The sequence below is a fragment of the Carcharhinus amblyrhynchos genome, chromosome 10 (assembly GCF_965287045.1).
Source record: "Carcharhinus amblyrhynchos chromosome 10, sCarAmb.v2.hapA, whole genome shotgun sequence".
NCBI classification, from domain to species: Eukaryota; Metazoa; Chordata; class Chondrichthyes; order Carcharhiniformes; family Carcharhinidae; genus Carcharhinus; species Carcharhinus amblyrhynchos.
The window spans coordinates 54118063-54145993 of NC_137333.1; the positions used below are offsets into that span (position 1 = coordinate 54118063).

Below are 27931 nucleotides of genomic sequence, written 5' to 3' on the forward strand. Positions count from 1 at the left end.
TGACTATAAATTGTTTGTTTATTAAGAGATTGTAAAATCAGAGAACAATGTATGTGCAGGTAAGACTATATTCTGAACAAGCTCACGCCAAAGGATTCCGAGATGTCAGAGAGGTCTGAAGTTGACGCTGTTTCTGTCAGGAATACGCCGTACAAACACACCTCCAGAATTGACTACCTGTTTCTTCTTTCCTTTCTTCCTCTCCTTAACTGGCTCTTCAGAGCTCTCTTCCTGTGAAGGCAAAATTTTAATAAGTATAAACGAATCCAAGCAAAAAATAAATGCAGTTACCACAAAAGAAAAAGGGTGACTCTCTTCTGGTAAACACAATCTGCCTTGCAAGAATGGTGCTTTGCACTAGTGTTAAGTACTAATGTCATTGCATAATCAATGCTCTACAATGGAAAACCTGGGAATTACAGGCTAGCACCAAGAAGAAAAATGCCATGAAAACTGAAAGGTTGTCTTATTCAAACTGATTCATTACTTCCCTTAGGGTAAGGGGCCCTGCCACAACCTAGCAGCCTGGAGTCCGACACAATATGGTTGCCTTTAAACACATCCTAAAGTGACATAGCAAGAGCTTCAAGCAAGGCAATCCCTTCAAATCCCAATCCAGCCAATTGGTAAAGCCTTATTAAAATTTAGGGACAAAGAACTGCTCCATAGATTACTCGAGCAACACACAGAATAAAAGCAAAACATTGCAGATGCTGGAAGTCTGAAACAGAAAATGCTAGCAAAACATTTGTGGAGAGAAAAATAGAGTTAATGTTTTTAATACATATGACTCTGCCTCAGAGTTAAAGAGAGGGAGGAATGTGATGGATTTTGTGTGACGGATAAGAGAGGGTGGAGCAGAGTAGAAGATTGGTGATTGATGGGAATTAGGAAAGATTGCAACAAAGATTTATAGGTCACATGACAAAGGAAGCATTCATGAAAGTATTAAAGAATATAGAAGATGCAATTAGTGGCATAAAGGTAAGCTATCAGAATGTGTTAATGGGAGAACCAGGGTCGGTGCTAAGTGAAAGCAAAACTAAAGAACAAGTGGCAGATAGCCCTGTGGGGAAGGATGGGTTGATTGGGACAAAAGATGTTTTGGATATACAAAAATGGTCAAAATAGAGAAGAATACGTTGTAGTTAAGGAGGAGGAACATAAAGTATTGGATCTTATAAACATAGAGAAAGAGTAAATATTAAGAGGTTAAACATCACTGAGTGTAGATAGATAACATGGTCTGGATTAAATATATCCTCAGGTTTTTAAGAGGAAGAAAATAGCAGAAGCTCTGACCATCATTTTCCAATTTTCTCAGGCTGCAGCTGTGATGCTGGAAGACTGAAGAACAGCATATGTTTTACTATTGTTTAAAAATGAAGAAGGAGATAGACCAAGTTATTACTGGCCACTCCACCTAACCTCAGAAAAAAATTCTGAGGAGCAGTGTAAGTCATCATTTAGAAAGACATAGATTAATCAAGGACATTTAACATGGATTTGTTAAAGGAAGACTGTATCTGATTGGATTTTGGAGGGTGGAGGGTAATTAAGGAGGACTATTGTGGGGAGCATGTTTGATGTGGTTTAAATAGATTTTAATAAGGCTTTCACAAGGTTCCATGTGGCAGACTGGTCAGAAAAATAAAAGTCCCTGGAATTTCAATGTAAAGTGGTAAGTCAGACCCAAAATTGGCTCAGAACAAAAGTTCAGTGGGAGCTTTTGTGACCAGAAGGCTGTTTCCGGTGGGGTTCATCAAGCTCAGGTACTGTCTGTGGCATCTACCAATTATTTAGAATTAAACATAGGGACATCATTAAGAAGTTTGAAGATAATACAAAAATTGGGTCTGGGATTGATAGGAAGAAAGCTGCAGGAGGATGTCAATAAATTGATCAAATGGGCAGAAAAGTGACAAATGGAATTCAATCCAGAGATTGCATTTGAGAAGACTAAACAAGGCTCACAAAGTAAGACACAATAATGAAAATGAAGTTGAAGTGCAGTAACCTGCAAGGCTATGGACCAAAGGTTGCAAAGTGGGATTAGATATTTTTAGGCTAGCACAGACACAATGGGCCAAATGGTTTCCTTCTGCACCATAAATTTTTCTGATACAGTGATTACTAAGAGTCAGTAATGACACCAGCTCATCAATAACCTACACTTAACATGTTAGTTTAGTGTTTCCAGAACCACTCAGCTCCAGACTTCGTAACAGACTGGACTCAAAACACGGATGCAGGAACTGAATGCCAGAGGAGAGATGAATGGTATTGCCCTTTTAAAATATTAGTTGAGCTACTGAAAAAAAAACTATTACATGCATTTACATTGTTCACTGATACAAATAATCTTCAAACCAGCTGAACTGAAATGACGCACTCACCACAGAGCCATCAGCAGTCTTCAGTTTTTCCAGACACTGATTTAGGTGGGCGATCTCTGCTCGACAGTCATCCAGTTGACACTCCAGCTTCTCCCGGCGTAAGCGCTCATACCCCAACTGAGCTTGCAGCTCCTGTAGCATTCTGTACAAAGGGAAATGGCATTCCACATTCCTCACATGTTAAATATCCTTGAATAATCCATGCCTTTCTAAATATTTCCTAAATGCTGCTCCCCACCAAAGAAAACAACTTCCTGTGTATGCTTTGGTAGCAAGTGCCAGTAAGCATATATAACTGTGGAGCAAATTGCAGCCTAGCGTTCACCCAACCTCCTCCTTCTCAAGGGCAACTAGGGATGGACAACAAATGTCCTACCAGCAAAACTTACAACCTATGAAAGGATAGAATATATGTGGGCTCTTTTACATAATGATCAGGGGTGGAAATTTTGACTGATTTTCTTAGCCAAATGATACTGCTGTAAATTCCAGCATTCAAACTGCTACTTTCGTTAAGATCTAACTCACACCAAACAGTCTCCTTACAGAGAAGGAAGCTAGTTCACACAGAAGTAATGGGGAGTATGCATTAATTGTTTATACCAGAGACATGCTATGGCAGCTGTCAGTCTACCTGTTCACCTTGCAAAAATTAATGAACCTTAGTTAAAAACAAATTTGGTTCCCAAGTACTTCCCTCCACCTTGATGAAGTGCATTCTTTCAATTTAGATTGTAAGCGAGGAATTAAATTCAACCTGGTACTCTTGAAATGATAGAAGACTTTTTCAGGTATTGTAATGCAGTTCCATCTGGAAGCAACGTAATGGTAACATTTTCTTGTTTCTGTACCTGGTGGTGGTTTACCCAGCACTGGCAAGTAGCATTCAGCAGTTTCCGTGTGAGATAAAGCTCTTCCAACAAATATTTGTCCTCTAACTGAAATGTATAGCTGAGTTAGAGAAGATAGCACAAGCGAGGTCATATTCTGGCCACAGCAGCTCAGTGCAGACATACATCACGCTCTTGTACCAACTCAGTTGGTTTGAGTTAGTACAAAGGCAGCATTTCTTCACATGATTCTAATTCAGTTTAAGTTAAAGTTGATCATATAAATTACAGTCACCCATTTTAGTACCATAAAGAGAACCATTTGTTTTCTCAAATTTCCATACTAAATGACTTACTACATTAACAGGAGAATGGTTAGATCAATTTTCATAAAATCATACAGTGCAGAAGTGGCCCTTCAGCCCATCAAATCTGCACCAACAGCATATATTTCAATACTGTTGGTGGGAACCCTTGTGTGTGATTTCAATCTATTTATTTCAATGGGCAACACAGCCACTATTCCACTATTTTCTGCCACGTGTAATGAGTGGGATTTTTTACTGAGAGTGCACACCCTGCATTTTTATAGTAATAAAAAGTTGTACTAAATAACTACCTTTCTGTTTCTTTCTCTTCCTTCCGCCGGAAGTGGTCTTCCTCCAGCATGCCTCCAAGTTGTCTGTAATTGCTTTTTGCAATTTCTAATAACCGGACAAATTTTTCAATCTTTTCATAGGCCCTCACTGCATTGAGAAACACAAGATGTTGAGTAAGGGAGGAACATTGATTGACAGAACATTTTTCCATATGAAAGTACAATAATGCTAAAATTTGATTCTGAAGTAAACAGCAATACATTATTCAAGAAAGGAAGAAGTTATTTATTTGATGTACAATATGTGGAAATATTACTGCAGGAAAAGGATTCATGTATGCCATTGTGAAATGTATGTTCTGTTTAACAGGTCTTTGGGATTTTCTTTCAAAGCAAAAGGAAGATGCATCATGCAGATTATAGGGAGAAGATCTTTGAGGACCAAATAAACAGCTGCTGGTCAATTCAACACTAAGCACCCCAGATACCGAGCGTCATCTTGATGTCAGCTCCATAGAGATTTGAAAGTTGTGGTGGGAAACTTGGAAAGGGAAGTATATCAGAGCCCATTATAGGATTTGAAATACGAGGAAGGGTGAGTGAGGACAAGGCAGGGGAACATAACTCCTGCAAAAATGAGAAAAAAAAAGGGAGTTGTGTCTATACTCATAGAATCCTTACAATGCAGACAGAGACCATTTGGCCCATCAATTTGATTTGATTTATTATTGCCACACCTATTAACATACAGTGAAAAGTATTGTTTCTTGCACGTTATACAGACAAAACATATTGTTCACAGAAAAGGAAACGAGAGAGTGCAGAATGTAATGCTACAGTCATAGCTAAAGTATAGAGAAAGATCAACTTAACGCAAGGTAGATCTGTTCAAAAGTCTGACAGCAGCAGAGAAGAAGCTGTTCTTCAGTCAGTTGATACGTGACCTCAGACTTTTATCTCTTTTTCCCTGAAGTAAGAAGATGGAAGTGAGAATGTCCAGGATGCATGGGGTCCTTAATTATACTGGCTGCTTTGCCGAGGCACTGGATGGGAGGCTGGTTTGCGTGATGGATTGGACTACATTCACGATCTTTTGTAGTTCCGTGCTTCTTGGGCAGAGCAGGAGCTATATCAAGCTGTGATACTTCCAAAAAGAATGCTTTCTATGGTGCATCTGTAAAAGTTGGTGAGAGTCATAGCTGACATGCCAAATTTCTTTATTCTTCTGAGAAAGTAGAGGCATTGGTGGGCTTTCTTAACTATAGTGTCGGCATGAGGGGACCAAGACAGATTGTTGGTGATCTGGACACCTAAAAACTTGAAGCTCTCGACCCTTTCTACTTCGTTCCCATTGATGTAGACAGGGGCAGGTTCCTCTTTACACTTCCTGAAGTCGATGATAATCTCCTTCGCTTTGTTGACATTGAGGGAGAGATTATTGTTGCCACACCAGTTCACCAGATTCTCTATCTCATTCCTGTACACTGTCTCGTCATTGTTTGAGATCCGACCCACTATGGTGATGTCATCAGCAAACTTGAAAATCAAATTGGAGGGGAATTTGGCCGCACAGTCATAGGTCTATAAGGAGTATAATAGAGAGCTGAGGACACAGCCTTGTGGGGCACCGGTGTTGAGGATGATTGTGGAGCAGCCTGCACTGACAACAATCCCACTGAGGCCCTGTCCTTGTAACCCCACATATTTATCCCACTAATCCCCCTGACACTAAGGGGCAATTTAGCATGGCCAAATCACATCTTTGGACTGTAGGGGGAAACCAGAGCACCCAGAGAAAACTCACGGAGACACGGCAAGAATGTGCAAACTCCACACAGATAGTCACCTGAGGCTGGAATTGAACTCAGGTCCCTGGCACTGTGAGGCAGCAATGCTAACAATTTTGCCACCCTATTACAAAGTGATTACTTATATAGTTTGCATTTTTCTCCCTGGACAGCATTTAAAAATGTCATGTCAGCCATGGACAATTTCTGCAGCCCATTTGAAAGTAAAGTGAGAGAAATGTGCATATCCTGAACAGCAGAGTATCTCAACCTGTTAGTATTCCAAATTACTCTGCAGGATTACATATCATTCAATGTAAAGTACACAAAGAATATCAACTTACTCCTTGCCTCCCTCTTTTGGCCAGCGCTCAGGTTCATGTTGTCCTGGTTATCTGTGCTTCCTTCTGTACCATGTTGGTCAAAGAAGCCAGGATCGTCTTTATTCAGCTCTTCATCAGAATCATCATCTATACCTCCTCCCAACAGATTAACAGCTGCCAATTGCGAAAATCTGTATTATAGCAATCCAAGGGTCAGTTTGTGTTAGATCTGGTCTGTACAAACATAAGCATGGTTTGAACCTAATTTGTGCAACGCACCCCCCAAAAACCTGTCTGAAATGCAAATTATTAAAATAACCTAAAATGAAACATTTGGTAGAGACTATGGAAAAATCTTAAGATTCTCATATTGCTGGTCATGATACAAGATAGGTCTCAAGTTGAAAGCTTAGCACATCATTACAGATGAAGTTAGAAGATCATACATTTCTAAAGGCATTACAGCCTTAACAACTAATGTTGATTACCTCTTAGCCACATCCTTTGGTGTCTCTCCAGCATCATTTCTGATGTGATGGTCTGCTCCCATCTCTATGAGCCATTGCAGGCAGCCAATGTGTCCTTGTCCAGCAGCTGAGAATTGTACAGACAATCGTTAGGCACATATAATCCAATCTTGCCATGAAGAAAAGGCGACATATCATCTCTGTCCACAGTACCATTATTGGCTACATGCCCTCTGTTACAGCAACTATTCTGCATTTATTAGAATAGTTGCTTTATTGTAACCCAAGGCTTGCAGCGTATGGAAATGGAATCTTTAAAGTAAATGTTTGATGGAGGTTTTGTGGAACAGGATTTAAAATGTTAGCTGTACATTAACTGCCCAGCACTTTTTAATTCCAACTTCTTTGAAATAAAGGCCCAAGTTCAATTCGCCTTTTCAATTACTTTCTTTATCTGTGTGCCAGTTTTTAGTGATTTGCATACCTGGACAATCCCCCCACTGCTCCTAGCCTCTCACTGTTAAGAAAAATCATTGTTGTTTATTTTGACTCCATTTTGTAGTTACCTATTCTAGTTTTAATCCAGAAAAAAGAAAATCATGTTATCTCCTCCATTTGGTATGGATGGCTATGCAACATTCCAACATTTTCAAACTTTTAAATTTTATAATCTAACTTTGTACAGGCTGGGTGGGATTTTTGGCGTATTAGCAGAAATAACCTATGCTCTGTACCGTTAAATCACTACTGTATTCCCATACCTGGGATGAATCATCTGAGTTTAAGTAAATGGACTTTGATCTTTCACTTTTCCTAATACGTCTGTATTATTTTGGGCTACGCAATTGGATGCATTTTCAGATTTAATTTCTGCATATATCAGCATATATCCTCTACTTCTGTTTCATAGTTTCCCGGTTATTTTTTGTGGCTAATTTTCCACTAGCACCAAATATCAATTTTGAGCATTTCAAGAACAAATTTAGTGTTCCAGTACTGATCGCCTAAAGCAAAACCTCAAAAAAGTACCATCTTGTGAACCATTGGGAATTTTTTCAAACCCTCTCAGATGATTTCAGTGTCAATTCGGCCAAATTATGGGTAGTTCGGAGCTGAACGGAGACAGTTTAGGTTTTTCAGGTACAAGTGCATTGGTTGGCAGAAGCTTTACCATGACAGCTTTTAAGCAAAGGTTGTAGAAATAAAGCACAAATACGCTTATGATTGTTATTGCAACTAATATTGCGGAGAAGATAGGGAATACCTTTATGCATGGGAGTGGACCCCTTATCATCTCGCTCATTGATGTTGATTACTCCAGATTCCACCAGCTGCCGCAGGGCCTCATGATCACCTTTAAAAGCACTTACATGAGCTGGAAATGCAAGATCTACAAATAAGCAGGAAGCAGAAATAGAACATCATCATTCCTCAGGGGCAGTTTTCAAATTTTTCAGAATAATAATAGCAGATACTCATTTACCCACCACTCTTTGGATCATTGCCTCTACCCATTGATGTACTCCGACCATTTTCCCTCACTCCACAACCAGTAGGGCAAGTACATGCTTCCAGGTGATCACGCTGCTCTTGAAGCAATTGTTTGGAGGTTTCAAGGCTAAGAACAACTTGAGCTATATTCGGACTCTCTCAACAGCACGGTTGCACAGCGGTTAGCATTGCTGGCTCATAGCACCAGGGACCAGGATTCGATTCCCGGCTTGGGTCACTGTCTGTGTGGAATCTGCACATTCTCCCTGTGTCTATATGGGTTTTCTCTGGATGCTCCGGTTTCCCTCTCACTCAGAGACGTGCAGGTTAGGTGCACTGGCCGTGCTAAATTCTGCCTCAGTGTACCCAAACAGGTACAGAGTGTGGCAAATAGGGGATTTTCACAATAACTTCATTGCAGTGTTAATGTAAGCCTATTTGTAACACTAATAAATTAACATAAAAACTTATTTATGGAGAACTAACTTTTCCATCCTTCTTCCTTCTGTTTATTTCTCAAGGCGACTGTGACAGTTGAGCTCCGGGCCATTATTTCTCAGACACAGATCAACTAGGTGACCTTTAGTGATTATCACATAGCCACAGGGCTAAAAGAAAGTCACACTATTCATTCTGCCTCACTTGGGCAGCTTGTTAATTCTACTGATAACTGTTACGTAGAAACCCATTTTAATATTTTGCAAAAGCTTTTTAAAAAATATGATTTCACAAAGGGTTCAACAATGAAAAAAATACTATATTTTTCATGAATCTGTCTTTGCAATTTTACATACAATCTGTTATAAACATCTAGTTCATGGTTCATGTTAATACTTTGGCAAGTTGTAGAAAGTGAGGTAACTAAAATACTGGACTTTAGAGATTGCCAAAATATCTCTTGAATTGGCAGTTCAGAAGGTTACCCATGTTTAATAGAGTCAGAATAGGAATGGTGGAGCCATAAAATAGCAGGTGGACTTGCTTTTTGCTGGTGAACTGGAGATGTGGTATCACCACTGGCTGAAAAGAGCTGAGATGTTTTGTTTTGAATTAGAGCTAAATTAATTTTAAAAGCATTCAGTGAACCCTGGAAAGTTATATCATCTTAGAGACAGTAGAGCTTAAGGAGGATCTCTAGTTTCAATTTATCTGTGCATTGGCTAAGGGGGGAGAGGGGTGTAGAGGGGGTTTGTTCTGTTTTGAATCATATGTGGTTTGTAGCACGCAGAGAAGACTTGGAAGGAATTTGGTGCAGTTAGGGCACATAAGAAGTCTTGGGGAACTGGGAAGATGGCATGTAGGGTGTCGAAATTTGCTGATGACACCAGGATTGGAGGAAAGGCAAATTGTGCGGAGGGTGTGGAGAGTCTGCAGAAGGATCTAGATAGGCTGGGTGAATGGGCCAGGAAATGGCAAATGGAATTTAATGTTGGCAGGTGTGAGGTGGTCCACTTTGGTAGGAAGAATGGTAGGAAGGATTATTACTTACGTGGCGAAAAACTGCAGCAGGCGACGGTGCAGAGGGACCTTGGGGTCCTTGTGCATGAGTCGCAAAAACCCAGCTTGCAGGTGCAGCAGGTGATCAGGAAGGCGAATGGGATGCTGGCCTTCATAGCGAGGGGGATTGAATATAAAAGTAGGGAGGTCTTGCTGCGGCTGTATAGGGCATTGGTGAGGCCGCAGCTGGAGTACTGTGTGCAGTTTTGGGCGCCGTACTTACGCAAGGATATTTTGGCCTTGGAGGGAGTGCAGAGGAGGTTTACTAGGCTGATGCCGGAGTTGAGGGGGTTGAGCTATGAGGAGAGGCTGAATAAACTAGGCTTGTACTCGTTAGAGTTTAGAAGAATGAGGGGAGATCTCATTGAGACGTATAAGATGATGAATGGGATGGATAGGATAGAGGTGGAGAGACTCTTCCCGCTCAGAAAGGATAATAGGACTAGGGGGCACAGCCTCAAGATAAAGGGGGGGCGGTTTAGAACGGAGTTGAGGAGGAATTTCTTCACTCAAAGGGTGGTGAATCTCTGGAATTCTCTGCCCATTGAAGTCGTGGAGGCTACCTTGCTAAATATTTTTAAGAAGAGGGTTGATGGGTTTTTGATAAGAGAGGGGATTAAGGGTTATGGGGAGAGGGCGGGAATGTGGAACTGAGCCACGACAGATCAGCCATGATCTTATTGAATGGCGGGGCAGGCTCGAAGGGCTAGATGGCCTACTCCTGCTCCTATTTCTTATGTTCTTATGTTCTGCGCTGGAGAGGGTTAAGGCTCAGAGGAAGCCATATATGGGGGTGCCGTAAATAGTTTGGTGCAGCCAGGAAATCAAAATCTGGAGAAATCTGGGGCAGTGCCAGCTTACTGAAGCTTGCAGTCTGTGAAAGAGTTGGAAATGTGCCAGTAATTAGAGGTGAAAGTACAGCTTTGTGAATCCGGTGGAATGCAGTTTCAGGAGAGGCGATTGAACAATTGGGAGGTGATGAAGTGGCTGTTGAGAAAATTCAGAGGCTAGACCTTCAGAAATAAGAAACTGTAGGAGAAAGAATTTTAGTGAGATTTGCAACTCACACTAGTTACGGATGTCTGGGTGGGTTGCTGAGAAATATGTGAAATCTATCTTGGTCACTTCTGCTATTTAATGTGCAGTGTGGATTGTTTGACTGGAGTTTGCCTGTTAATTCATGTTTATTATGTTAATTCTGAACGTTAAGAGTGTAAGATCGATATCATAAATCATTGAGAGTTTCTGACTTTATATAATAATCTTTATTTTGTTTTTTGAAACCATGGAATCTTGTCGCTTATTTCTCCTAGGAGGTAACTGGGATTCCAAACTCTTCTGACTTTAAACAAAAAGTATTGGTCCCTAATTGGATTGTAACAAATCACTTAAGAAATACCATTATCATAAACTGAGAGGTTAAAGTTCTGCAAATGCCACAAAGTTTCTGTATTCAATGTTAACAAACCACTTCCTTAAAAAGACACTATATTTTGCTTAGTGAATTAAATGTGACAGCGTCATCTTGCCTGCTTACTTTCTTGATCAACTGGATGATCCCGTTCATATTCCATAGCTGCAATGTACTGTACTATGTTGTCCTTATAGAATCTCTTTGCAAGATCCCTTGGAGTTTCACCTTGGTCATTCCTGGCTCCCAGTATGTGGGTCATGCTTTCTCCTTGGCAGACAAGAAACTTAAAGCAATGCAAGTGGCCTTCCATTGCTGCAAGATGAGCTAACATGAAAAGAATAACAAGACACCTTAAAAATACATGATGGACGAGACCAAAAATTCCCACCTAAAGTTAATGGAGATTTCCGTTGTCAGACTCTCACCTATGCCAATTCCATGGCAGATGAGGTGGTAGCGTTCTGGCCGATATCTTTGCTTTAAAACAACTCAAATAAACAACAACTAAATTGTCAATAGCACCCAACACAATTCATTCAACAGTATTTTGACAGTATACAAAATCAATTTAATTCAGTCAGAATCTCACTGCTGCTTCATATCCAGTGAATATTACTAGGAAGTGCATGATTATGGATGTCATTCATGAAGTGAATAGTTTAGAATTTGACTATCCTCCAAGGTTGAATGACATTTAGTCAGAGTTTCCCCACATTCTGGGGAAATTTAACTCCACACTCTACATATTTTGACCCTGACAGGTTCCCTGTCTGGCAGTCAGCCTGACTGAGAAACTAGGCTTCCAATCAGGCAGTGACCACACCCAAGGGGACGATAAAACCAGATAGATCAGATCCCTGACCCAACCGGTCAGGGGCAAAATCCAAACCCTTACCCTGGGACAGCAGCATAGTTCAAAGGGCATAGGGGAAACACCTCTGATCTTCATGGCCCTCAGGCAGTGCTATAAAAGAGTTTACAGTCTCTCCGACCTTATCTTTTCCTTGCTTCAGCTGCCGGATTTCCTAATTCAAAACGTTCAACAAAAATACATTCCGTTGAAAATCAAAAACTCAGCAAAAAAGGCCCAGAGTCTCACTCAGGAAGTTAGGATTATATTAGATTAAAAGAAGAGGTTTGTAATGTTGAAAGAAAAAAGCAGCAGCTAGTCTGAGAATTATACACCAGCAGAGGGCCATCAAAAAGCTCACACAATCCCTACAGCAGAAGGAGGCCATTCTGCCTTTTGAGACTCCATCAACTCTCCGACAGATATCCTGCCCAGGTCCACCCTAACCACCCTATCCCCTTAACCCTGGGCATTTACCGTGGCTAATCCACATAACCTACACATCTTGGGACACTGAGGGACAATTTAGCACTGCATTTCCACTTAACCTGCACATCTTTGGACTGTGGGAGGAAACCAGAGCACCTGGAGGAAACCTATACAAATATGTGGGGGAGCGTGCAAATTCCACACAGACATAACGCAAGGTTGGAATTGAACCCGGGTCCCTGGCTATGAGGCAGCAGTGCCAATAATTGTGCCACCGGAGGGAAAATAGAATGAGAATAAACTAGCCAGAAATATAAAAGCTCCTACAACCTGTTTTTATATGTATATAGAAAGGGAAAGAGTAGCTAGGGTAAATGCTGGTCCCTAGAAGCAGAGACAGGAGAAATTATCATAGGGAATGAGAAAATGGCAGATGCATTCAACAAATATTCTGATGTGATTTATTATTGTCCTATGTATTGATATAGAGTGAAAAGTATTATTCCTTGCATGCTATACAGACAAAAGCATAATGTTCATGGAATACATTGGGGAGAAGGATTTTGTGAATGTCATCACAGTGGCAGACACATGTTTCATTGTCTAGAAACAGAGGCTAAAAAGTGGGGACATTAAAGAAGTTAATATCCACAGAGAAAAAAGTATTGGGGAAATTTAAGGGACTAAAATCCCCAGGACCTGATGGCCTATACCCTAGAGTTCTAAGAGAGATAGGTGTGGAGATGGTGGATGCGCTCACTATGATTTTCCAAAGTTCCTTAGATTCAAGAATGATCCCATCAGATTGGAAGTTGGCAAATATTACATCATATTTCATGAAAGGGAGATGAAAGAAAATGGTGAACAATAGGCCAACTGGCCTAACATCAGTTACTGTGAAAATACTCAAATCTATTATTACAGAAGTCTTAATGATGCACTTAGGAGTGCATAGTTTGATTAGAACAAGTCAACATGGCAATCACTTGACAAATTTATTGGAGCATTTTGAGAATGTAACTGGTAGGGTAATGAAAGGGGAACCTGCAGATGCAGTATACCTGGATTTACAAAAGGTATTTGTTAAGGTGCCACACAAAAAAAATTGAAAGGCAAGATAAGAGCTCGTGGAATCAGGGGTAATAATTTAGCATGAGTAGATTGGTTAATGCATAGAAAGTAGAAATTGGTCATTAACTGAACTTTTTCAAGTTGGCAACAGTAAATAGTAGAGTCACGCAAGAATCAATATTGGGACCTCAGCAATTTATAGTTAATATTAATGACTTAGGTGAAGAGACAGGGAATTGTTATGAATACGTGGCTCCAAGAACAACAAGCCTTTTTAAAAAATTGGAAAAATGTTGAATTATTTGGGTGCTTTCTTGGGAACTGACCTGGATTATTTTTTAAAGGTTATAAGTTCACTCTAGACTGTGAGCAAGCTGCCTGTTCCACGCTATATCACTGAATGACAAGCAAGGCATCTCAGGTGATAAGAACTGTGTGTTTACTTGAACTTTAATTTCTGGAGACAAATGAAATTACTGTTTTCAGATGCAGAGGCCTTGGCGATTTTCTGACCGACAGGAGTTTCTGTTTTCAACTTGTTTTTTGAATTCAGTTTGAGAATGAACCCAATAAGGTGAAGGTTGCCCAACTCGCTCTCTCTACCTTGTCTGAAAATCAGTGTGGTTATTAGTATCCAGCTAGGAATCCACATCTCAATACAATATACCTGTATTTGGAAGCCTGAAAAGCTGAGATGAGAAAAAGAGAATCCAAGGACGTTGATTCAGCTCTGTTTACCTCCAAACCAAAGTTCCTTTACAAAGAGCTTTCAGGCGACTAGTGACCAACGATTCTCTTCGCACACAGGAACATCAGTTCAACAGTATCAAAATTCTTTAAACTTTATCCTTTGTCAAAGTTTTCCCATTGGCCAAAAGATGTTCTTTCCCTTTAATGTCAATCTCTGCAGACACCCTGGGGATGATCTTCTGGACCCCTGCAGCATATTTTCCAGTGGCAGAGACGTTATGCCATCAGCCAACAGCAGAATTTTCCTATCCCACCAACATCTTTGGGATTTTGCACGCCCCACATTCTGTATCACACCACAGGGGAGCACCACTGGCAGGACTGCATGATCCTGCTGGCAGGAAAGGCCAGCAGATTTTAATGTGTATGTGCGTGCATGTGTATTTAAAAGGGTACACAGTTACACATCCAGATTACAAATTTTATGCTAATCAATTTTTTGCAATTGACTTTTTAAAAGCAAGTTTAGTTTCATAATAAATCAACTGTTATCAGTTTATTGAAAAATACCTGGTTAAAGTCTGTTTTATTCAGATTCTAACAATAGCAAAAGTGAACAATTGAGCAATTTTGATGAGTGAATTAAACATTTATGGGGCAACCCATGGAGTAGTGGGACTGGAGAAACTCCTCCCATCCCAGTCAGTAACAGAGGAATGTAACAAAGTTTGCTGTTGATCCCAAGCTGTGGGTGAATGAAAGCTGTGGGGAGTACACGGAGAGGCTGCTGTAAGATACAGAGAGGTTACGTGAGTGGTCAACAAGATTCCAGATAGAGTATATTGTCGGAAAGTGTGAAATTATTCACATTAGTTATAAGAATAAAAAAGCAGAATATGTTTCAAAAGGTGTGAAACTTGCAAGTGTTGATGTTCAAAGAGGTTGGTTATATTCATACAACGAAGGTAGAAAGTTAGCGTGCAGTACAGCAAGCAATCAGGAAGGCATTGGAAAGGAATTGGAGAAAAATGATAAGGGAGTCTTGTTACAACTGTACAGTGTTTTGATAAGATCGTGCCTGGAATACTGTGTACAGTTTTGGTCTCCACATTTAAGAATGGATATACTTGGACTAGAGGCAGTACAACAAAGGATCTCTGAATTGGTCCCTCGGGATGAGAAGGTTGCCCTATGATGAGAAGCTGAGTAAATTGGGCTTATATTTTCTGAAGTTCAGAAAACTGAAAGGTGATCTCAGGGAGTCAAGTACAGGCAGGTACAGTCTCAGGATAAGGGTCTGATCATTTCAAAATGAGATAAGGAGAAATTACTGAACCAGTTGCGATTCTTTGGAATTCTCTGCCCTAGAGGATTGTGAATGTTCGATGGTTGAATACATTTAAGGCTGGGATGGACAGAAATTTGGCATCTTGGGAAATTAAGGGACATGGAAAGTGGGTGGGAGAATGCAGTTCAAATCCAAGATCAGACATGATCATATTGAATGGTGGGGCAGGCTCAATGGATCATATAGTCCACACCTGCTCATGTGTACCCATCACTCACATCAAAAGTCATTGCAGATAGAGCTGAACCTCAAAAAGATCAACTCTACACCCTCTGAGACACTAACAAAGCAAGCACAAAGCATGTGCTGCCTTGAAACCAACCCTACACGTTCCCACAAACTGTCCTTCCAAGTATTATAGCAAAATTCCTTAAATCCCATAAAAACTTCCCAAAATTCATTCAGGCCATCCACATAGAGCTCTGCAACACAAACTCCAAGAGCAGTAAGTTAAAAAACTTGAAGTCTACAAAGGTGATGTAAAGGAAACGGCAAGATAAGGTAAAATTTCCTAATTATCAGAAAGAGAGCAAGAGAAGACACGCGAGAGAACTGGGGAATCCATAGTAATATTAATGATCAGATGAGTGGCTAATCCATCTCAGCCTCCTCCTTAAGTTCCCAGACGATAGATACCAGTCATCTGCCAGTTTAGTTCATTCCACATGAGATTCAAAAACACCTACATGCACTGGATACACAAAGGCTTTAGCAACAGCCTGGCTTTTAAATTTAAACATGGAGATGAGCTCTAGAAATAGTACACCCCCCCAGCCAAGCTGTTCCAGTACAGCCACAACTCCGGAATCTCACCAAGAAAGTCAGAAATTTCCCACGTGTCCCCATCCCCAAAAAGCCAGCGCTGGGGAGGTGGAGGCAGGGAACACCAGGAGGAGAGGGTAGACAGTGCCAGGGTCTAAAGGGAGTGGTTATGGGTATCAAGGCCAACTGTGGGGTTTGTGGCAAAGGTGGGCCTCAGGGTAAGGATGGATGGCTGGGCCTAAGGCAGCAGCAGCAACATCGCAAACCTCGAGTGGGGGACGGGGTACTCAGAAAAAAGGCAGAGCATTTGTGGGGATAGAGAGAGAGAGACTTGCATGCATTTGGCTCAGGATTCACATTCACCCTCACCTCCACATAACAGCCACTCTCTCACACTCTAATTGTCAACTTTATTTATTACTCATTTCTTAACATTATTAATGACGGCATTGACTCGTTTTTTTGCTCAGCAAGTTTTCTTTACACGCGCCAGCTTTTTTAAAAACTCACGATGACTGTTGTGCCAAACCTGTTCTTTCTGAAAATTGCTCATCGTTGAATGAGAAAATAATTAAAATGCCCCTCCCCGCAACATGTCAAAGGATAGGACAAGCCTGTGTTACACTATACCTGGTAAATTGCCATCCTGATCCACTTCATTCACATCTGCTCCCCACCTGACCAGAAGCTGCAAGCAGCCCAGCCTGCCATGAAAGGCAGCATAATGGACATTCCTCCAACCAGTTTTATCTACTGGATTTGCATCCTAGAACAAAACAAATGGAAAAGAAAGCTGCTGTTTAACATTATATTCCAGCAAACATCGAATGTGTACTGCATCTCTGTACGTAGAGCCCAGATATCCAAAAAAGTGAAATTGGATCATCATTTTCAAATTATTCAGTGTTTAAAATCATGAGATCAATTGAATTTACCAAATAAAGCTAACTGGGCCAACGATAATAAAGGAAGTTATTTTCAAACTTTTTTACAATCTACTTTGAATCCATGAATGACCATTCTCCCTTTCCTAAAGACTATGAAATACTGTGAAGAAAACTCACTCTATTAGTTAACTAACAGTTCCTTACCACACCACTGCGAAGAACAGTCTGAAGTGTATACGAATGTCCGTGCGCAGCAGCCAGGTGCGATGGAGTGCAGCCTCTATCATCTTTTGCTGTCAGATTGGCACCATTTGTTATCAGGGCCTGAGGAGCAACACACAAAGACAGTATACTGTGTGCCTCTTTGTAAAATACAGACACAGAGAATTTAGCACAAAAGGAGGCCAAATGACTCATCGTGCTGGCAAGAAACAGTTCTCCAGCTGAACCTCATTTTTTAGTTTTTGATCCATAACTGTATATTTCAGTACTTCACGTGCAAATCCATGAATGGGATTTTCCGGCTCGGCGGCAACCAGGATCATCCAGTCCCGCCAAAAGTCACGGGGCTTCTGGCTAGGCTGCCAAACCTCACGCAGCGGAACATGTCACAACAGCGCCAAAAAATCCCAGCCCAAGTATTTTTAAACGCAATGAGATTTTCTGCCTCTGGGTGTTCTGGTTTCCTCCCACACTGCAAAGATGTGTGGGTTAGATTGATTGGCTATGCTAAATTGTCCCTTAGTGTCATGGGGTCCACAGGGTAAATAAGTAGGGTTATGGGGATAGGGCCAAGTGAGATTGTGGTTGGTGCAGACTCAAAAAGGGCCAAATGGCCTCCTTCTGCACTGTAGGATTCTATGAATCTAATAACCCCGAACCTCAGAAGATTAGTGCTATAAAGTTAATTTATTCATCACAAGTAGGCTTACATTAACACTGCAATGAAGTTACTGTGAAAAACCCCTAGTTGTCACACTCCGGCACATGTTCAGGTACACAGAGGGAGAATTTAGCACGGCCAATGCACCTAACCAGCATATCTTTCAGATTGTGGGACGAAACTGAAGCACCCAGAGGAAACCCACGCAGACACAGAGAGAATGTGCAAACTCCACAAAGTCACCTAAGCTGGGAATCGAACCTGGGTCTCTAGCGCTGTGAGACAGCAGTGCTAAGCACTGAGTCACCAGAATTTTCACACTTATCAAAGACTCTAAGCTGTGTTGACAGGAACAGTTTTGAGCCAGTCCAAGTTGAGATGACCTATTCTCATATCCCAAGAATAAAAGAAGATAAGGAGAAAAAAGGACTGAGCGAAGCAGGCAGAATAGAGCAAACTCTCAATACAAGGAAGCTGTCTTCACACTCAGGTTAAATAGAGCTTCGTTTTAGCCAAACAGGCCCAAGTTGCCACATGAATGCGTCTCTTTGCAACCTAATGTGTCTCCAAATGCTTCTAACATACATTATATTACCCTCTATTTCTCAGATTCAGATGCCAAATCAAAAACACAGTAAAAGAGTGAAAAAATCTTTATTTCATTTGTTCATAGTTTATATTGTGTTTTTCTTGAATCAGCCATTCACCATTGTGAGTGAGCTCCATAAGCAGAATTTTATGATCTCATCACACCCATTTTGCATCAGGGAAAAGTTACAATCGGCTGTGATGTGACTCGCAGAAATGGCGTCCGTTTTTGCACCCATTCATGTTTTACCAAGAAAGAAAGATCAGCACGATCGAGATCCTGCTCAAAACAGGCTGAGGGAGGGGGGCTGTGGGGAGGATATAGGGAATGTGTGTTGCTGGGGGTCTATGGGGGGTATGGGAGGGTGGGGCTGTGTTGCTGGTAGGCTATGGAGGGGGGAAGGTGGGCAGTGTGTGTTGCTGGCCTGGGGGCAAGCTTCTCCATTTGTCTCTCCCCTTTCCCAAATTCCCACCCTTCAGATTGACGAGATGCAAGCCATTGACCTTGTTGTTCTTTTGATTGCTGCTGGAGCTGAGGAGGAGGAGGAGGACCAGCAGGAGGAAGAAGAGAGGGAGACAGCCACCAGGGGCAGGATGTGGCCACCATTCGCCCCTGGCGGTGGTTGGGATGGGGGTGGGGGGGATGGAGTTGGAGGAGAAAAGAAGGAGGGAGCAGACAGCCTGACAATTCTGCACACAAGTATCTGACATTGCATGCTGCAATAGTGCCAGCACCAAAAGGAGACGATACGACAACTGTGCTACTTGTTACACCTGGCACCTCTCCTATTTCATAAAATCAAAGAATCCCTACAGTGCAGAAGGAGGCCATTTGGCCCATCAAGCCTGCACCAACAACAATCCCACTCAGGCCCTATTCCCATAGCCCCACATATTTACCATGTTAAGGGGCAATTCAGTATGGCCAATCAACCTAACCCACGTATCTTTGGAGTGTGGAAGGAAATTGGAGCACCCGGAGGAAAGCCACGCAGAGATGGGGAGAATGTACAAATTCCACATAGACAGTCACCCAAGACTAGGATCAAACCCAGGTACCTGCAGCAGTGCTAATCACTGTGCCACCGTACCACCCATTCAGTCATCCATCTCCACTCTCTGAAATTATAACTTAATAGAAAAATACAGGCACTAGATACTAGCGATGAAATTAAATTAGTTCAGACTTGTACACTGATTAACATATTTATTTTGATACAGAAGGAAACAACACTAAAGTTAGTTTACCTGCATACAGGCATCGTGACCCCTGATGGCGGCGATGTGGGCTGCTGTCCAGCCCCTGGAAGTTACATCAGTCATATCAGCACCATGCCATAGCAACCAGTGCAAGCACTGTAACACAGAAATTGAACTGTTAATATCCTGCTCTTTTAAATTAAATATGATTCAGATTGCTACATTTTCAATTTTTGATAAGGCTGCTTTTCAAATATCTGGATGATGATTAAAATTAGTAGAATTTAACAATTGATGGACTGGAAAAATAGAGATCGAGAATTTTGTAGAACCTTCAAAAACCTGGGCATAATTCAGAGAGTCTTCTTTCAAATTAAACAGATAAAAATTCTAATTCCTCCCTCTCCCTCACTCAGCCACTTCTGGGTCTCAGTGTATCCGTGTTAGTAAATGCAAAGCTAACAATTACCTTCACACTTTAACATTAGTCAGAAATCTGAAAACAACAGAAGACACTCGGGAAAATGGGAATGAGTAAAGCACAGCAACATTACTGGTTTCAAATTTAACTGCATGCTTATGCTGGCAAAAGTAAAAATAAATTTCCCACAATGATCTCTGTCTAACTCCCACTCTCCAATTATTTCTGCCTCCTTCATGTTTTTCTTGTGTCTCCACTCTTAAGATTCACTCACATTTTCTTTTACGGTCTCTGCAATGAGTTGTTTCCAACTCATTGGTCCCAATAATTACAGGAAAATGGGGAAGGGAGTATTGCTCCTGTCGGGAAACCTGAATATAGAGCATCAGGGATCTTGTGGGGGGGGGGGGGGTGGAAAATCAATTGGCCAAAGGGGAAGAGATGGGAAGAGGGAGGAGACTGGCTGGTAAGAGAGGGTAAGAGACCACTATGAGGGCCGGGGGGGGGGGGGGGGGGGTGGTTTGCGATAGTGATCACAGGCTGTTGGCCTATCACAGGGAAGTAAATCATGATAGGTTTGCCTAAGGCATCAGGGAAGCACTCCAGCTTGTCATGGCTCATAAGCAGTACTTGCAAATAATTTACCTGCTGGATCCAGCAGCTCCTGGTTTCTTTTAACTGTCAGGTTACAGATATTCTGGAAAACCCAGCTGCTACAAAAATCTTCTGACAAAATTTGGGGCATGGCATCTTATATAAATCATCAACATGTATTTACTTTACAGGCGGAAATAGCTCTTCACCTCTAAACTGTCTGAGTGCACGGCCCATTGCAATGGAGTGAATTTGTGAATGGGGTCAACTTCATTAATGCTGGCTCCATTTTTCACCATCAGCTCCAGTTCCTCCACATCGCTGGCTTTAACTGCATCATGAATAGTGGCAAAAGATTTCTTCTTCTTTGCAGCTGTCAAATAAAACAATTTCAGAAAATGAATGCACCAACAACTGGCAATAAGATCCCAATAGCATTTTAATCCCATCAGATTCCCTAGCATTTGTCTTCCTCAAATAATGCAAGTCAGTGATTCTCAAACTGAGACTTTCCAGGGGATCTGCAAAATAATCTGGAAGTTCCTACTGAGCAGAGGCAGCCTTATGGATGGATGACAAGGGTGCTGTGGCCGGAGTAACCTTTGCTACCTCTAAGCTTGACTATTCCAACTTTCTCCCACGCAGCCTCCCACCTTTTGTACATTGCCTTGAGACCATCTAAAACTATTACCCACGTCCTAACTCTCAGATGGCTGGGAGTCATTTACAGAATGCGATATAGTGGACAAATATTAACATAGAGATGCAGGAAGCATTGCACAGAAATAAGATGGTTATGACAAGAGATTTTAATTTTCACATAAACTGGGAAAAACCAGAGTAGCTCAAATAGTAGAAGTAATGAGCTTCCAGAATGCATTTGAGACAGTTTTCTGGGACAATGTATTTTTAAAGCAACAGAACATTATGCCTCACTCTGTTGACCTTATGAACCAGAATTAGTTAACAATCTGTAGTAAAAGAGTGAGTGTAATATGACTGAACTTGATATAAAAGGGAGTTAGAGTCACAAATCCAGGGCTTTAAAGGGTTAAGAGATAAATGGACCACAACAAACCAGTTGCTGCTAATAGATAACTATCCAAACAAACAAGGGAGTATCCAAAGAAGATTTTATTGCAATACAAAACCTACACATACCACTGAAGGCAAAAGTTTCACTTATACAGTTAAGCAACAACAGTTTATAGGTGAGGTAGGTGACAGTATCATTCTGAATGCATATACAATGCGAGAGAAGTGGAAATTTAGCAGAATAAGCTAATAAAATGCAGCAAAGGAAACAAGAAAATAATGAGGTGATAAAAGGAATATGAAAAATACTTGCAAGAGATATCAAAATTAACAGCAAAAGATTTATGAATGAAAAGGGCAAAGGTGAATCTATTAAAGACCACTAGAGGTAAGACTACACTAGACGATAAGATAATCATAAACTTGTTAAATGAACACATTCTATCATTTTTCACAACAGAGGAAGATGACAAAGTAACAGCTTCCATAGCCAGACACCTCCCCGCACTGATTAAAATTAACAATGAAATCCTGGAAAATGTGAACTTTTCTTTCATATCTTTGGAGCTTCCTCTAAATAAGGAGAAGCATAAATGACAAAATTCAGCACCACCTCCAATATGGCAGCTCATCCTTCAGCTGACTAAAATCAAGATATTTGAGGACAAGGATCTCAAACTCAAGAATATGGCAATGGTTTGCCAGACAGCAGTGATCCCCGTGTTCCTACATTCTTCAGAGACTTTGACAATCTACAGCAGGCACTGCAAAGCACTGGAGAAATACCACCAGCAATGCATTCACAAGATCCAGCAGATCTAGTGTCAAGAAAGGCAGCCCAAAGCAGCCCAAAATGAAGCACTAATCACTCAAATCATCTACATTGGGTAGGACATGTCATTCATATGCCTGACACTAGACTCCCAAAAGCAACTTCTCTATTGGAACTTGATAATCACAGAAGATTCCCAACAGTACAGCAGAAGCACTTTAGCGATGTCCTCAGAGCATCCTTGAAGAGATCAAACATTTCTACCAAATCATGGAAAACCTTGGTTTATGACCGATCAAAATGGGTAAGGAACCAAACACATCAAGATACATCATCAGGAACATACAGAGATGAAATTGAGGTATCACAGAGCGTGCAAAAACCTCCAATACCCATCTACCCAGAACTGAAAGCACAACAGATGGTCAGGCATCTGTTTTGCCACATGATTTAATTCTGAATGCTTGTCTCAGTTCAAATACTGAATAACGCATTCAGCCCTTTAGGGGTTGTTAATACAGGTTGAAGGGGACTGCTAGCTTTGTTTGATTGACAGTTTTATGAGCTTGTAATAAGTTTCTAATTCTTTGAAGTGAGTTTCAGTGCCTATTTGATCATTGGCACAAGATTGGGTGGAAAAATGGTGCAAGAGATAGGCCTTCAGATTCTTGGGACAATGGGACAAGTTGTAGGGCAGAAGGGCTGGTTGAAGATTTCCACGAGCATTTCAAAGATTTGCCAGCGCAATTATATGGCTCATTAATTGTGTACCTGGTACAAACTGGAAGATTGTCTTAAGGGCTGAACAGATGCTACAATATTAAACCAATACAAAAATCATTCAAACTCAGTCCCCTTCAAATAGTGATATTTGATTTTCCATATGGCAAAAATGCAGACAATGACTCAATGCATTGGACAAAGTACTCAAATGTATCTGAATTCTTAAACAGTGCTGGTCGGTTTAATAGGACAAAATTTAAAGCAATTTGTTCACTGATTGAAGAAATAGTGGAAAACCTCCAAGGGGGAGGCCCAACCTGATTATGGCCAGTGTCAGTACCTTCCCCGAGATTCATTACCCCAGGGACAGAAATTCACCTGCTGAGAGCTACTGGCTAACAGAAGTGGGTAACTCTGCATTATATTGACTGCGGCTGGCAGTGGTGGATGCATCCAGGGAGAGGTTTAGGATCTTAGGGAAATCTGGGACACAGGTGAGTGAGGGCAGGTTGGGGGTTTCAGGGAGGGCAGTCTAGAGCAACCATATAAATACTGCACTTGACGAACAGATCAGAGGCTGGGAATTTTGTAGTGAGTAACCCACCTCCTGACCCCCACCCCCACCCCTACCCCTACCCCAACCCCATCCCAAAGCCTGCCCACCATCTACAAAGCAAAGTTAGGAGTGTAATAGAATACTCTCCACTTGTGTGGGTGAGTGCAGCTCAATAACACTGAAGAAGCTCAACACCACCCACGATAAAGTGGTTTGTTTGATTGCTACCCCTTCCACAAACACTTACTCCCTTCACCACTGACACACAGTGACAGCATGTGTTCGATCTACAAATTGCACTGGAGCATCTCACCAAAGCTCTTTCGGCAACATCTTCCAAACCCATAACCTCTACCACCCAGAAGAAGGGTAGCAGATACATGGGAATATCACCACCTGTAAGTTCCATTCAGAGCCACACAACACCCTGACTTGCAAATATATTGCTGTTTCTTCACTGTCACTGGGTCAAAACCCTGGCACTTCCTCCCTAACAGCACTGTGGATGTACCTACACCACATGGACTGCAGCGGTTCGAGGTAGGTAGGTCACCACCACCTTTTCAAGGGCAATCGGGGATGGCAAGAAATGCTGGTGTAGCCAGTGACACGCATATCCTATGAAATTTTTAAAAAGGCTGTGGTGGGGAGTTCCCCAGAGGGGCCGGGGGTTGGAGGCGGTCAAAGGTGATGCTGTATTCCTCAATCAATTCGGCACTAAGTGCCTTTGAAAGACCACCCCACCCCCTACCCCACTGATGTCACTTTCTGTAGATGTTGGATTGCAACCCATCATGTTTCTCAACCAAATGAAAATGGCAGGCCATGGGAATTGGAAGCAAAGTGGAAAAATGTGGCCCTGCACACCTCCTGTTTTATCTTCACAACATGTGTCTGCTCAGGTGAAAATTCAGCCCATTAATTGTGTTTTTCTCTGCATAGGTGGTGTTCCTGACAACACGTGTTAGGATTTAACTGATTTATGATTCCTTGGTTTCTTAGCTAAGTATTACTAAACCTAATGTGGCCCATCCCTTTGTTGAATCTCAGGCATATTATTGCAAAAAAGCTATCTTGAACACATATGAAATTTGCTACCTTTCTGACTTGAGCTCATTTGCTTGTCCTAATATATATGGAAGTTAAAACTCCTCATTAAAAACACTCTGCCTTGATTACACGCTTGTCTAGTTTCTGTATTATTAGCTGGCACTTCACAGCTGCTACCAGAGGGCCTACACACAATTCCCACTGGAGTCTTAAATCGTTCTCTATTTTTTAATTCTTTCATGGGATGTAGGCGTAACTGGCAATTGTTTTTGCAATCCCGAGTTGTTTTTGAAGGTTGCCATTTCAAAGGGCAGTTAAGAGTCAACCACATTGCTGAGAGTTTGGAGTCACATGTAAACCAGACCAAATAAAGGATGACAGATTTCCTTCCTTAAAGGATATTAGCGAACCAATTACAACAACTGATGACATGATAACCTGTCTTGATTTGTTAATTAAATTCTAATTCTACCACCTGCCATGATGGGATTTGAGCATGCCCCCAAAGCACAGGTTCCCAATTAGTGTGCCGTAGCACACACTGCTGTGTCATGGCAGCCCCACAAGTATGTCACAAAATAAGATTTGAAATGATTAAACATTGATGTAAACTTTTTGTTTTCAGCTCCGTGGCCAGTATCTCCAAGCCCAGATGAACCTTGGACCTCACACATATACTGGCTAGGAATGCACACACATGCATGGCTCTGATTTTCTATATTGGTCAGGAGCATGCGTGTGGGCCTAACTATTGTGAAAATCAGAACTATGCATGCATGGCCCTTTCCCACTCAATACATGCATGATAAAGCATTCTGAACCACATATGTGCAGCCCTTTCTTGTTGACACATGCACAAAAGATCCTAGATTCTTTGAGAATTTGGAGATGCCAACTGTGGAGTTGAAGACAAAGGCCCTATGCACCTGCACAAAAAAAAGGCACAAAAGCCTGGGATAAGCAAGGGAGGTAGGGAAAGGTTGAAAAAAAAGTATTAAAAAAGTTTCCAGTAGGGAAAGAAGACAGCGGTAAGAAACAGGAACTAACAAAGTTATGAAAAGGAGTAATAGGCTCCAGTATTGTATTTGACATGCAAATGGTGATATGGCTTTCATTGTAAACTTCTTAAACTAATGAAAATTGTGTTAAATGGTGGCTTGACATGTCTTTAAGAGGTTTTAGTGATAAAAGGCTTCTGCGTGAGAACAAGTCAGTTGGAGAAAACAGGAGGTGTGCCTCAATACTTTATAGTAAAAAGCAGTGCCCTGACACAAAAATGGTTGGGAACCACTGCCCAAGAGCATTAACTGGGGCCTCTGGAACACTAGCCCAGTGACAATACCACTTCACCGCAGCCTCCCTCCTCCTCCCCCCACCCCTCTTATCACAATCTCTCAGAAGTAACTTTCTCCTTAATCACTAATACTTCTCTTCCTTCACCAAATTTCCAATCCTTCCTGTATTTTTGTGATGTATTTAGTTCCCAGCCCTGACCGTCCTGCAGTCTCGATTCATTGGGGGCTACCAGGTCACACCCTCCAAGATGAATTTGGACCTACATTTCATTCGATGGGTTCTTCGCTATACTCCATGTATTTGTATAAACATATGAACCATACACCCTAACCTGTCCAGACAACAGCAGCATCAGTGCAAAGCAAGATTATACAGTGTAACTGAGGAACATTGATCAGATCAATCATTTTAACTACAAATATCTGAACAATATCTTATGCACAAAACAAATCTGCATATACATTTGTAAAACATTTTTCTATTTGACCCCACCGAAACTAAATGTAATGTTTCAGGTCTTAAACTGCATTTAAGACACGTTCCAGTCCTTGTGCATGAGCATTTCCTCAACGCTTCACAAACTCCAAATCATCGTACTACCTAAGGCGGCTGCAGAGACCGCGGGCATAGCTCCAGCGTGCATCAAACAACGTAAATGCCGGCTCAATGTTCGCTGTCTGCTCTTCAACACACAGCGTGCTAGTAACTGCGATACATTTGATTAGCAACGGGAATAAACTTCCGGTGTTCCTTCGAACTGGCCATGGCAAATTGTTTTCAGTTCCGGAGAAAGAACTCCCGATAAAGACAGATCAATCGACTAAAAGGTCACCCTAACAAAGGGAGGGAATGAAGGTTTCAGGTTACAATGAGAGTGAGAATACAGGCTCAGGGTAACTGAGGGAGGGAGACAGAATGGTGTTCAGGATGACATAAATCTGGGAGGCTGTAGAGCTAGCAAAGGTTACAGAAACAAGATCATGAAGGAATTTACATTGGGGTTTGGGAGTTAAATTGGAGACACTGACGAAGGAACACGGTTCCCGAAAGCTTGTGAGATTACTATCAAATAAACTGGTTGAACTCTAACCTGGTGTTGCGAGACTCCTTACGTGTTTACCCCAGGCCAACGCCGGCATCTCTACATCATGCTTGCAATGATAGCAGCAATGAACTAGTGGATGTGGGCAATAGAGTTTTGGAGGGACTGAAGCTTCCAGAGTGTGGAGTGGCTGCATATCTTTGGATCTTTATTCTGAAGGGTGGACATGCAAAGGAAGGGGAGAGATTGCATGGTGAATAGTTTGGGATTCCAGAGGAAATGATACAGAAGTAGAGAGAGAAAATTGCTGGAGTTTTTAAAATTCATTTATGGGACCTGGGCATCGCTGGCTGGCCAGCATTTTTATTGCCCATCCCTAGTTGCCCTTGAGAAGGTGGTGGTGAGCTGCCTTCTTGAACTGCTGCAGTCTATGTGCTGTGGGTTGACCCCACAATGCCGTTAGGGAGGCAATTCTAGTACTTTGACCCAGTGACCGCCTAACTGGACAAAAGTAGAATCAATTGAGGGGTAATCCGACTGAATTGAACCGTGAGAGAGAAGTATTTGGAAGAGAATGGAGTGCAAGATTATGTTAAGGTTGCAGAAGGGTGAGGAGGCACCACATTTGTCACAGATATAATTTGTTTCTTTGATATGGCTTGTTTACAGTGCTATAGCATGGACAAAACTGTGATTGGAAAGATTCAAACACGACATTGCAGCAAAGATAGGCACAGATCTGGGAACTGATTACATGTTTAATGAAAAAGATAGAAAATTCTGGAAACTTTCAGAAGTCAAACAGTGTATAAGAACTAGGAGCAAGAGTAGGCCATCTGATCCCTAGAGCTTGCTCCGCCATTCAATAAGATCATGGCTGATCTTTTTGTGGACTCAGCTCCACTTACCCGCCCACTCACCATAACCCTTA

The 27931-nt window shown here is 41.6% G+C and overlaps 1 protein-coding gene across 2 annotated transcripts; it reads right to left on the reverse strand.

Annotated features, from left to right (window-relative positions):
- LOC145349375 (ankyrin repeat domain-containing protein 42-like) lies at window positions 1-26665 on the reverse strand. Of its 2 annotated transcripts, none has more exons than XM_080197895.1 (12): window positions 26559-26665; window positions 20736-20899; window positions 19560-19667; window positions 17045-17164; window positions 16584-16719; window positions 10927-11127; window positions 7666-7776; window positions 6423-6528; window positions 5956-6125; window positions 3846-3972; window positions 2397-2538; window positions 1-231 (listed from the first exon to the last, which is right to left on the reverse strand). In XM_080197895.1, exons 1-12 carry the CDS (start codon window positions 26599-26601, stop codon window positions 106-108), a joined length of 1554 nt encoding a protein of 517 aa, XP_080054021.1. In that variant the 5' UTR covers window positions 26602-26665; the 3' UTR covers window positions 1-105. The 2 variants fall into 2 exon arrangements, with proteins under 2 accessions (XP_080054021.1, XP_080054020.1); XM_080197894.1 differs by having other exon boundaries at window positions 7666-7791.
- Window positions 26666-27931: the final 1266 nt, after the last annotated feature.

Excerpts from the sequence above, each read along its gene's own strand:
- LOC145349375 (XM_080197894.1), bottom strand. The coding sequence starts at position 26,601 with ATGCACGCTGGAGCTATGCCCGCGGTCTCTGCAGCCGCCTTAG. Across the intron at positions 11,128-16,583 it reads TCAGGATGGCAATTTACCAG|CTCATCTTGCAGCAATGGAA; the intron begins GTATAGTGTAAC and ends TTTTCATGTTAG. Across the intron at positions 6,529-7,665 it reads GTCCACTCCCATGCATAAAG|CTGCTGGACAAGGACACATT; the intron begins GTATTCCCTATC and ends TACAATTCTCAG.